Source organism: Meriones unguiculatus, chromosome 2 (genome assembly GCF_030254825.1).
Source record: "Meriones unguiculatus strain TT.TT164.6M chromosome 2, Bangor_MerUng_6.1, whole genome shotgun sequence".
Taxonomy (NCBI): domain Eukaryota; kingdom Metazoa; phylum Chordata; class Mammalia; order Rodentia; family Muridae; genus Meriones; species Meriones unguiculatus.
The window spans coordinates 103,255,061-103,267,942 of NC_083350.1; the positions used below are offsets into that span (position 1 = coordinate 103,255,061).

At 45.5% G+C, this 12,882-nt stretch overlaps 1 protein-coding gene across 1 annotated transcript in view; it reads right to left on the reverse strand.

Annotated features, from left to right (window-relative positions):
• Window positions 1–8,032: 8,032 nt before the first annotated feature.
• The window catches only part of Socs2 (suppressor of cytokine signaling 2), a 35,839-nt gene continuing 30,989 nt past the window's right edge, over window positions 8,033–12,882 (reverse strand). The window contains exon 4 of the mRNA XM_060377943.1: window positions 8,033–8,050. Within this exon, the coding sequence (XP_060233926.1) occupies window positions 8,048–8,050 (3 nt within the window). The 3' untranslated portion in view covers window positions 8,033–8,047. The remainder of the gene's footprint in view (window positions 8,051–12,882) is intronic.

Below are 12,882 nucleotides of genomic sequence, written 5' to 3' on the forward strand. Positions count from 1 at the left end.
AGACAATCAAGACAACCCCCCACAGACCTGCCCACAGGCCAAACTGACCTCAACTACCCCTCATGAAAACTCTCCCCAGAGGTTGTGTAAGGTGGACAATAAAACAACCATCCGAGCTGGGTTTTATGTAGGAGGTGCCAGAGAGCTACAGGAGGATTTTGAGTAGGATGATAACATCCTTTTACAAAGGATCAGGTGGAAGTACAGAGGGTCAGAAACACCAAGGCTAGAATTAGGGCTGGAGAGATGGCCTCAGTGAGTAAGGTGCCTGAAGACCAAGTTCAGATCCCTAGCACCCGCATAAAAGCTACCTGTAACTCAAGCTTCTGGGAGTAGCAGACATGCATCCCCTTTGCAAGCAGGCTAGCTAGGCTAGCCAGAATCAGTGTGTTCAAGGTTCAGCGAGAAACCTTGCCTCAAGTTAATAAAGTGGAGAGAAGTTGAAGAAGACATGTCAATCCCTGGCCTCCACATGTACCCATACACATATGTCCACATGCAGGTGTCACACACACACACACGCACACACACAAAACAAAGTGCTAAGTTTATCCTCTTACCATCTTCATGGCAGAAGCGTCGTTGTCAGACACAGTATCCTTGTTTTTGTGATGATGGCTCTGGGGTGTGTGTGTGTGTGTGTGTGTGTGTGTGTCACTGTTTCACAGAGAATATAAAGCTTAGCCTACAGGAAAATGGTGGTAGCTGAGCTGAATGCTTTTTAAAAAGCCCCATTCCGGTTCTCAAACTTCTCTGCTGAGCAGTTGGCCACATTCTCAAGTTCTCACATTTGATGGTAAAGCAATTCTAAGAATTCTAAGACCCCTGAACACCCTAAATACTATAAGGGTTTTATAATCTAGTCATTAAAAGGGCGGCCGCTTGGAGCCTTTCTGGCCCTGTCTTTCTGCATTCTGTGGGGTCTTGGATCCCGGCTGGGACCTGGAACTTGGTTTCTGGATGGAGAACCAACCGGGGTTCCATTTCTCTCAGGGTGGCAGCTAGAGCTCTTTAGGGCGAAACCCGAGTGTGACAGACTGGGATTCAGAAAAGTTTTCCACAGAGTGTTACAGTTCAGTTCTTTTAGCGTGAGATCGACCGTAGCAGTGGACACTCGGGTGATCCAAAGCCTATGGTGATACCAAAGTGTTACAGCTCTTGGTTAAGCTGCTGTGCCGAGCATGGCAGAGGTGCCGGCTGAAGCCCATGCCTGGTCGGCTAACAGCCGAGACACAGGCCTGTCAAGGCCCAGACCCAGTGGGCTGGAGGGCAGGCCTGACAAGACGAGGCCGGAGGGGAATGAATGTGAATCTCAGGTGGTCAGGGTGAAGGCTGGTGGTATTACTTGTCCAGTCAGCAGCACACCCCCACCCCACCCCACACATTTCTTTGAAATCAGGGCTTTATAAATCTTGGGCAGTGGGAGGGATTTCTAGAGTGAATGTGTTTGAATCGCTGGGGTCAGGGGGTCAGCAATACTTGCTTTGCATGTGCCTTATTTTCCATGCAGTAGCATGGTCCTACCAGAGAAGGAAAACACAGTACTTAATTATCCTAGGGGTGAGGGGGAAATCTCCAAGGATAACTGAAGGTCCGTAGCAGGGTGGAATATTTCTAGGAATTCCCAGATGCTTGTTGGGCCAGTTCCCTTATCAGGAATGAGCCTGTACTCCACACTGTGTGACACTCCTTACAAGACCTGGGGTCACCCAAATGGGGGGTGGGGGAGAGAAAAGAGAGTCCACCATCCTAGACCTAGCACAAATAAATGGCTATCTGGAGACTTCACCCTAATCCAGCAAAGCCTCACATGGCTCCTCATCCATCTGCCCTCTACAGAAAAGAGAAAGGCCTATTTGCTGCAGAAAACTGCCCTGTGCCGAGGACATACGGCTTCCTCAGCGCTCAGGTGGGAGAATGAGAGCCTTTCCCAAATGATGTCAAGTCTCAGAGCGTCATGTGTTTGGAGAACCGCAGGGAAGCCTCAGACAGGAGAGTCACAGGAAAAGAACCCATTGACTCAGCACAGTTCTGCCTACCTCATCATCCCGAGGCCCTGATTCAGAGAACAGGTCTCTTCCCGGGTCTGCCATGTATCAGCGAATAAATGAAAAACAGGGGCTGATTTACACAAAAGTCTGAAAAGGCATGACAAGGGCCTTTTTGTTATTATTTTATAAATGATGTGCACAATAGATGTTATATGAAAGAGCCTGTTGGGTGGGGGGAAGCAGAAGGGAGTTGGGGCCTAAGTGGGCCATGAGGGCAGAGAGACAGGGAAAGGGGAGGGGCATCCCAACAGAGAGGGAGACAGCAAGAGATGGGGAGACAAGGTGGTGGGTTGGTCCTTTTATGTTTCGTGTGCAGCTGAACCGCCTCTGCCAGGCAGGTGCTTCTGCCACATACCTGGCAGGCGACACATGATGACATCATAGGTTACTAGGGAACCCAGAAGCAGGCTGACTATCCAGTAACATTTTGGGTTCTTGGTTGTATAACTAACCCGGACCTTGGCCAAACATCCATCCAAAATAAAAACTAAGACTTTCTAAAGCTTTACATTGGCCTTGAAGTGTATTTCTTTTTTTCTTTTTTCCCTATTTGTTTTCATCAATTTTAACTTTCAAGCTCTGTTTAACTGAAGATCAAATGGCAATTCTTTTGGAGTGTTCAAAGTGTGCCCACAGGCATAGAGCGTCATGTAGCCTCTGAGGGCTGATTTTCTAATCAGCTTGCTCAGTGGATGAGGGCTTCAGCCTGGAGACACTGCACAGCCTCCCAGGCACCTGGGGCCAGTCTCAAACTCTAAATTCCCAGTTGAGCCTGGTGCTTTCTCTGACACAGGCAGCAGGAGCGGTTTGTAAAAGAGCCACAACTCTGGGCTGACTGCAGGAGGCCATTCTGAGGATGAGAAATGAACAACAAAGAGGCCATTTTTTTCACAGGGACTCAAAATGAGAGCTCTCTTTCCCCTCTGTTTATACAGGAGCTTTGTTGCTGTAAAGGGCTCTTTCTTCTCTTTCAGAATGAGAAAATACCTTCTGATGTCATGCAATTAGCAGCACCTTGGGGTATTGATTTCCTCTGAGCAGCACAGTTTTTTCACAAAGGTCCATGCCGGGCTTCAGAGGGAAGACTCTGGACTTACCAACACCTAAACTCACTGAGCTGTTCTCCAACCATCTCTCAGCTTTCCTCAGACTTTCTCTCCCCACTCAGCTGCCAGTTTCAGAGGGGGGAGGAGGGAGGGGAAGAAGGGACTGGACTGGGAAAGCCAAAATGGAGTGAAGAGAAAGAAATAGATCCCAGGATAGAAGACTAGGAAATTCCGGTGCAAAACCTTTGTTTCCTTTGACTAAAACACAATTTCCCAAAGGTTCAACTGCCCTTGAGTCATCTGCTTAATTCCCTAACACTGTCTGGGACTCTGAAGGACCCTAAAAACACACACAACTGGCAAACATAGTCACTTTCTTTACCAAGGGCATGGTGGCACACACTGGATCCCCAGGAAGCCAACACAGAGATTCAAACACACGAATTGCATCAGGGAATACTCTGAGGATTACCTCCACAGAAGGAAGAGAAGGAGCAGGATTATGCACAAGGCAATGTCAGAATACTAAGCAATCTCAAAGGACTCCTAAGCTAGCCCAAAGCATAGTTTAGGCCAGGTGTGGAAGGGCACTGGGCAGTCAGAAGCAGCTAGATGTGTGACTTCAAGACCAGCCTTGTCTGCATATCATGGTCCAGGAAAGTCGAGGTTACATGAGTGTGACCCTGTCTCAGATATATATAGTGGCTGGCCTTTCAGAGCCGTGATTCAGTCACTGAAAGGAGGTGTAGTTCTGGGCAGGCCACTCTCTTCAGCACTGGAGGCCACACAGTAGCAACTGAGGCAAAAACAGCATTCAATGTGAGGGTGGGTCTGACTGGCTACCGAGATCCTGCCCCACATGCAGACAGGTAGAGGAAAGAAACTACATAAAATAAAAAGGAAAAAGATGCTTGTGTGCTACGTGATTGGTGTTACTGAAAAACAAACAGGGATCAACAAGACCGGAGGGAAGGGAGGAGTTTCAGGCAGGGAAAAGGCATTGGGTTGGAGAGAATTTGAGTGGAGCTGGCATCTTACAGGACCCCTTTCCATTTAAGATGGGCAGATCTTGGTTGACCGCCTGCTGGTATAATGTCCTTTTGGAATGTATACAATTTACCCTTGTTCATTCAAATGCTGATTTCTCTACCCTGCTATCAGGTTTCAATATGGACATTGCATTGTGATGTTTATTCTACGCATCACCTGTCTCAAGTTTGTGTAAACATGCCACTATTTGTTCTCTATTATTGTCAACTAAACAACCAGCCAATGCTGAGCAATGGAAAGAATAGGGTGGGACATCCTGGTCAGGAAGGAGAAGGAAGCAAGTAGGAGTCAGAGAGGAGAGATCAGGAGGAGAGGGCTTGGAACCAGGAGGAGAGATGAACTGGACCTCAGATATGACTTAAAGCAGGAATAATATGGGAAATCTGAATGGGAGGAAACCATGCAGGCTTGAAGGTTTAGGATGGAGTAACTATTGCCCAACATTGTGCTCTAGGTTAATTAAATAAATCCTAGTCTCTGTGTGGTGATTTGAGTATACAGCTGGTTTAGGAATAACAGCTGCTTAACTAAAAGAAAAATAATAATAAATATTAATAATCAACAACCACCCATGAGTACATACTGGACACGTGCTGAGAGCCTGAGCTACACTTCTTCACTGGCTTCACAGCCCCACCAAGTAGGTGTTGCATCAGGTTTTCATAACATCTCCAGCATGTCATAGACTCAAGGACTGGCGGGATCCCTTAGGACCATGTGGAGAAGAAATGGCAACTGTAACTAATTGTTGATGGCCAAACTAAGCTGTTCTCTGGGCAGAGGAATGGTTTTAAAGGAAGATGAGAAACCAGCTGACCTAGGCCTTCATGATGGAAAAAAAATAAATAAATAAAAAAGACAGTAATCACTGCATAGGAAGGCAAATCCCAAACTTACACAAAGATAGTGCAAATCATTTGAACAAAACTGAATAAAACATTAGGATAGACTGTTCCTCTATGTCCACTTAGCAATGGCTGCATTTGGTGGACTATAAAAATCAAGTAAAACTGTGTATAAACAGAATAATAATAAACTCTGACTCTAGGGTAGTTAACAATTACAAAGTAATAAAAGAGGACTCAAAGTAAAATTTCTGATAGACAATTAGGTTTGGGTATCAATTGGGTTTGTGTATCTGATAATTAAAAATTGCTGGACTAACAGTGTACAAAGCAAAAATCATATCTTGATATTTTCTTGTTGTTTTTAATTTATAAAGCTACTTGTAAGAAAATCTGCCAAGAAATCCTACCCTCAACCCCCACCCAACACACACACACACCTGGGACCCTGCTGTGTCCACTATGGATCTGCTTAAAGCCTGGCCTGAAGCCTGTCTCCCTAGGGCCTAAGGCACCTCCTCACTGGGAAGAGAACCCATTCCGAACTAACCGAGCCAACTCTTTTGTGCATTAACAATGGAGGGTGGAGTGAGGAACTGCTGTGGTGTCAGACCTGGCTTACAAAACACTTCCTAGCTTTGTGACAGCAAGGAAATTACAAATCCCTTCTGAGTCTTAGTTTTCTGGTCTGTAAAGTGGGGACAAATCATTCAAGCTACACCGTGTGATGAGAAAGTCTGGAGCTCACGGCTGAGGATTCTTTGACCTTCAGAAATGGAACCTGTCTTAGCTAGGGTTACTATTGCTGTGATCAAACACCATGACCGAGGCAAGCTGGGATGGAAAGGGATTATTTGACTTACACTTCCATAGCACTGTTTGTCTTAGTTAGGGCTTCTCTTGCACTGCGACATGGCAACTATTATAAAGGAAAACATTTAATTGGAGCTGACTTACAGTCCAAAGGTTTAGTCCATTATCATCACGGTTGGAAGTATGGCAGCATGCTGGGAGACAAGGTGCTGGAGAGGTAGCTGAGAGTTCCACATCTTGATCCTCAGGCAGCAAGAAGAGACTATAGCAATGGCCTGGCTTGAGCATCTGAGACCTCAAAACCCGCCCCCAGGGATGCGTCTCCACCAACAAAGCCACACCGCTCAACAGTGCTGCTCCCTGTGAGCCTATGGGGGGCCCTTTTTTTTTTTTTTTAAATCACTACACTCTTCATCATTCAAAGAAGTCAGGACAGCAACTCAAATGGCAGAAACCTGGAGGCAGGAGCTGATGCCCAAGCCATGGAGGGTGCTGCTTACTGGCTTGCTCAGCCTGCTTTCTTACAGAACCCAAACCCACCAGCCCAGGGGTGGCACCGCCCACTATGGGCTGGGCCCTCCCATATCACTCACTAATCATGAAGATGCTCTGATATAGGCTTGCCTGCAACCCATCTGGTAGAAGCATTTTTCTCAGTTTAGGCTCCCTCCTCTCTAGCGGTTTTACCTTGTGCCAAGCTGATATAAAGTTAACAGCATGAACCCCAAGTATGGCCATCTGTAGGACATTGCAAAACTGTTCCAACTGGGTATCTCATGTTATCCTGCTCCTGAAACAAAACTCCTTGGACTGGGTAATTATAAATAACAAAATGTTCAGAGGAAAGGGAACAGGGACTCAGGAACTACAGGTAGTTGATGATTGCTGTGGGGAGGGAGGGGCATTTTCAGTGCTGTGGCTGCCGGGAAGGTCCTTGTAAGCAACCCTAGCTAAACGTGTTGCCTCTCATACTCTCAACAGAAAGCAGAAGAGAGCCGGCTGGCAAAAAGGAGGCCAGTAAGCATGCAAGGAATACAGAGAGCAATGGGAGTAGACATGACCAAAATACCTTCTATACATGTATGAAAACATCACAATGAAACATATTGCTACATAAAATAAAATATAATGCTAATAAAAATATTTTAAGCCTGGTATGGTGGTATGTGCCTTTAATCCCAGGACTCAATAGGCAGAAACAGTTGTACCTCTGTGAGTTTGAGGCTAGCCTGGTCTATATAGTGAATTCCAGGACAGCCAGGACTGTTACACAGAAAAGAAAAAAAAAAAAAAAAAAAAAAAAAAAAAAAACCTGTTTGGAAAAACAAAAACAAAACAAAAAAGGGGAATGTTCTAGTCCAGAGAAACTGGAAGGTTCAAGACAGAGGAAGCGGCCGATTTGGTATCTGATATGGGCTGATTCTCTGCTTCAAAGATGGCAGGCACTGCATTGTCAAGATCTCATGTGACGCAGATGGTAAGACGTGGCCCTGGTATTAGAAGCCGGATGAGTCACGGATCAGCTAGAATGAAACATGGGTTTCCTGGAGGTTTGCTTTTTGTTCTTCTTTGCTTTTCTGGTGCAGTGGCCCAAACCCAGAGCTTTGCGTGTGCTTAGGTAAGTGTGGCACTGAGCCACCTCCCCGGTCCCGGGCAGCTTGATCAGCACTTCTGTGGAGCCGCAATGCAGCCAGAAACGGAGAAAACCTGTGTACTATCTACACGCTCCTCCAAATAACTTTATTTTGAACTCAGTGAGAAAAACAAAAAGCTCTATCAAAGAAGTGAGTATGTATATAGCACATACCAACCGATTCACACAGCTGTGGTTGCTGTTAACACTCCCAGCAGACAGGCGTGGAATCCCGGGACCATGGGGCCTCGGGAGAAATCAGTGTTTCCATCACACAAAAACACAGCGAAGCAAAGTGAAAGCAAACAGCTCGGACTTTATTTAAAATGTTGGCATTTCAAACGCCCAAGGCTAGGGAGGGCCACAGGCCCTGGGATAGAACCGGCTATCGCTAGCTGGCAACGGTCATGTTGTCAAAATGCTTTCTGTGTATTTACCTTTTGTCCATAGACCTGGGCTGGTGGCAGAAGCTTCTTTTTTTGCACCAGTCGGTGACAAACTGCACGCCTGGCCCAACTGCTGAGAACAGGAGGCTGAGTACTCAGTTGGAAACGGAACCTCTTTCTCAGCACACCCATCACCACCACTACCATCGCCAAGGCTCAGGGGTCACTGCGGAAGCAGAAAGAACGTCAGAGCCAGAGAATGGGGAGGAATGCCGCAAAAACAAAACAAACGTGGAGGGACAAGCTTCTGGTCTTTACGGGATTCAGCTTTCATGAGCTCACAGCAGTTTTAGTTGCCTGCACATGACCCACACAAGATCAAGCCCGTCAAACTTCCGGCTTAGTGGGGAAGGGCTCTCCAGGACCCACCCCTTGCTGAGACGCTATAGGAAGTTGATAGTTCGTTAGGAACAAAGAGCATTTGGCCACGGAGAACGCTCCAATGGATGGCCCCACAACCATGCACAGAAGAGCAGCACTGACCGGACTTAGTGGATTATTAAAAAAAAAAAAAAAAGACATGAAATTGGCTGCAGCCTGTGCTGAGGGGACCTGGAGCAATAGGAGGGACAAGTAGGGCAGGATATGATCGTTTTATACACGCATGAAAATTTTAGGAATAAACAAGACATTCAGATATGACATTTGTTCATTGTGATTTTTTTTTAACATTTGTTTTTTAAAATGCAGCATTAAATCAGCATTGATTTTGGTTATAAAGGCTTTGGGCATTCTTGTGGTTTTTGCTGCCAAGGGCAAGTGAGTCTGGGCCTGAATCATGCAAATGTGACTTCTACCATTTCCAAAGGCAGATACCTACAGCAGGTGTGGCCATGGCCGCCTCCTTTGGACCTGATACACCAGCTTGGGAAAACTCAGTTGTGAACTTTGAGGAACCAGGTTTCCCTGTTTTACGTTTTGTTTCCAGTGCATTCCATGTGTCGAAAGTTGTGCTCTGGGTTGGGGGGAGGGGTTTTCCTCCTGCCAGGTTTTGCTGTGTGATGGACGACGCCAGTAGTTGGATGACATAGAAGAACAGCATCTGGTTTCAATGGTGCTTTTTTTCTCCCTTAAAATTTTTTCTAGAAAACCTGCCACCTTTTATGTAATTTTTTTAGAAGATTGTCTCTGTGACAACACTGGCCTCTGAAAGAAATATTATGGAAACAATAAATATTTTATTAAAGGTTTTCTTCGTTTTGTGTGTTTGTGTGTTTGAAGGGTATGGGGTGGGCCTCATGTAGCTCAGGTTGGCATCAAAGTCCCTATGTACCCAAAGATGACTCTGAGCACTTGATCATCCTATGTCTAGCTTTCTAGTACTTGGAAAGTATTTCCTTATTACTTAAAAGATTTGGGGACAAAGGTGGCACACATCTGTAATAGCAATGCTTGAGAGATGGAAGACAAGGGATCAGAATTCAGGCCACTTTTGGCTACTCATTTTTGGTGAGTACAAAGCCAGCCTGGGCTATCTGGGACTTTGTACCAAATTACAAAGAAAGAAACAAACCAACAAAAAGCCCAACCCCCAAAAAAAAAAAAAAACAGGAAAGAAAATAGGAAGAAAGAAGGAAGAGAGGGAGGGAAGAAGGAAGGAAGGAAAAAGGAAGTACGGAAGGAAGGAAGGAAGGAAGGAAGGAAGGAAGGAAGGAAGGAAGGAAAGGAAAAGAGAAAATGACAGTAGGGTGGGGGTTGCAATTTGGGGAACAGGTTTTCCAACCTAAGTACAAGCCAGGTATAATCTGAATCAATGCAAAGACTGATGTCCCCTTGGTCTAGTGCCCAGTTTTGATTAAGCAGCACTCAGATGTACTCCCCGTTGCTCAATGTGTTTGCTTTCAACTCTAAAGGACAAGCCATGGGGCACCTTCCTGGACATTTGTTCTTAAGTGGTATGGTGAAATCAGGTGCCCATGTGCTGTGGCAATCACAGGAAGGCAGAGATGTCTCCACACCAGTTCTAGTGCTGGAACGCAGAAAACTAGACACAAATACAAAAGGGAACAAAAATAAAGTCACACCCAAAAAGTTCACAAAGAACTACCTGTGTTTCCTCAGGGAGTAACTTGAGCTCTCTTTTTCTCAAATACTGAATGGGTTCTTTTGTGTGTGACTCCTAGTGTTGGGGAGAGAAAAAGAAACCCATCCTCTGAAGTCTAAGTGGCCCCAAATAACCATCACCTCTTCTTCTACTAGAATAGAAAAGGTGTGTGTGTGTGTGTGTGTGTGTATACAATGTACCTGTTCATGTGAGTGTGCACACCTATGGGAAGGCCAGCAGTTGGCACTGTGTATCTTCACTCAATGGCTTTCTACCTTAAAATTCCAGTACAGGGTTTTTTTTTTTACTGAACCTGGGCCTGATCAGTTCTTCTTGGTTAGCTGATCAATGAGCTTCTGAAATCTGCCTGTCTCTTCCCTGGTAGTGCTGGGGTTACAGACACAACCAGCTCTTGCATGTTTGATGGAGACCCAAACTCACGCCTTTACCCTTGCTCAACAGGCCATCTCTCCTAGGCCCTTGAAACAAAGTTTAATAGTTGTCAAGTACGGCTGTACAGAACAAAGGCCTAAATTTCCCAGTTTCCCTTGCAGCCAGTTGGGCTCAGGTGATCCCATTTGGCCAATGAAATGCAAGCAACATCTAAAGGTTATAAAAGGAAAATTGTGCTGGTTAATCTTCATGAAACCCATCAATTTAGGGGGATTTAAAAACGAACACTTCTGGGTATGTTTACAAGGGTGTTTCCAGAAATGCTTAACTGAGCAGGGAAAATTTGCCCCCAAATGTGGACTGCATCAGCCACTGAATTAGGACCCAAAGAGGAGAAAGCGAGCAGAGCTCTAGCATTCACCTCCCTCGGCTTCCTGATTGGAGATGCAGTGTGACCAGCTGCCTCCCGCTCTGCTCCGGATGCATGCTCTCCCCGCCGTAACGCTCTGTCCTCTCAAACCGTGAGAAGCAATAAGCCCTTCCTCCCTTCCACTGCCTTTGTCAGGTATTTGAACACAACATACAACTTGGAGGAAAGAAACAATGCAAGAAGCAGGAGCCATCTCGAGCCATGAGTACCAAGACAATGTCCTGTGAATGACAGACAAGAAGAGATTGGATCTTGACCCGGATGCGTTGATGGAAGGTTCAACTGTGTTTTCAGATGCTGGTTTTAGTGCCCTGAGATCTGAACACTTCTGGGTGCGTTTACAAGGGTGTTTCCAGAAAGGCTTAACTGAGCAGGGAAAAATGCCGTGGGCATCGTTGCGAATATTGAATTAGCTCCTGTAACCACCTGATAATAAGGAAACAGTCTCCAGTTATCTTGACTGGCTAAAGATGCTAAAGCCTATGACTGGGCAGTAAAGAGATAGGAGGAGTTTTAGGTTCCTGGGCTTGGGTTCAAGAGAGGAGAGGAGAAGGGGAAAGCAGAAGAGGAGCAGGGGGAAGGAAGCCAGAGAGAATCAAGATGCTGATGAGCACGTGCCTGTAAGGACAGACTGATGGAGCTGAAGCTGCCCAGGAGTCATCAGATGGGCAAGTGACTGGCTTTTATGTGGGTTTTAAAGGTACTAAAATTGGAATAGCTCAGAATCTGCCCAGCATAGTGCTTACAGCTTAATATAAATCATTGTCTCCCTGTGTTGACCTTTTTTATTTTTTCAATATTTGGGGATTAAACCCAGGATTACACATGAGCTAGGCAAGAACATGCAGTTATATCTTTTTTTATACTTTTTATTTTGAGACACGGTCTCACTAAGCTGCCCAGCCTGGACTCACTCTGCAGCCCAGGCAAGCCTTGAACTTGTGACATTTCTGACTCAGCTTCTCAAGTAACTGGAATTACAGGCCCGTTCTTAGAAGGGGTCATTGTAGCTAATTTTGACCTGTGAACATTTAAAAAAACTTTCAAGCATATAAATATTAGATTAGGTGAATCCTTTTTTGTTGTTGTCCTGGAGGATAAAAACACAGATCACCGGGCTGTTGAATTTTTAAAGAAGAGTGCCATCCTTCCTGTCTCCCTACAGCCTCTTCACACAAGCACAGTAGAGACCTCTCACATTCTCATTCATTCTGCAGTAAAAACAACAGAAATCCAATTTTAGGGCTTTTGCTTGTTTGTTTGTTTTTAGGATTTGTCAGTTCGGAAGAACAGAAAGAAAAGGCAGTGTTTGGAAATTGAGCCTTGAACAGGACAGTCTCTGAGGCGGTCTGAGCTAACCCCTGGTGCAGGTATTCAGGGATCCATCTTTCTTCCACCTTGCCACAAAGTGACTGAAGCTTTTATAGCCAACAGGACCTCCTCAGGAAGCGGCCAGCGCTGCACTGTTCTCCCTCTGAGAGATGCCAAGTTGAAAGTATGTGTGTTGTGTCCACATGGCTGCTCCATGTTCTCTGCTTCTAATTGGAGGGCACCACTCCAAAAAAAGAAGTTGGAGAACCAACCCTTGTTCTCCATATTCAATGTACATGAGATCAGTAGATCCTGGGTTAAAGCAATCAGCAGGAGACAGACAGCTTCTTCTGGTCTTGCCTGTGGAGTTTGTCCAGGCTCTAATGGGTTTTACTGCATGTTCTACAACTGTGTTCCATGCCAATGCTGGGAGCCCTTTAAATTGCCAAGCAATTGTTATAAACAGTGCTGTGTTGGAAAAATACCTGAGTCTCTCTGTAAAAAAGGGAACATGATGAGATGATCAGGGTAACAAAAATCCAGTGGCAGCTCTTCTTGTTCTTGCTCTTACTCTTGTTCTTGTTTTTCTTCTTCCTCTTCCTTTTCTTCCTCCTCCTCCCTTTCTCTTTACAAATGGGCTTCTTTTTTAAATATATAATTTATTTTTATTTTATGTTCATTGGTGTTTTGCCTGTATGTATGACTCTGTGAGAGTAGCAGACATCCTGGAACTAGAATTGAAGACAGTTGTGAGCTAGGGGGTGACTGGCATTGAACCTGAATCCTCTGAAAGAACAGCCAGTGCTCCTGACTGCTGAGC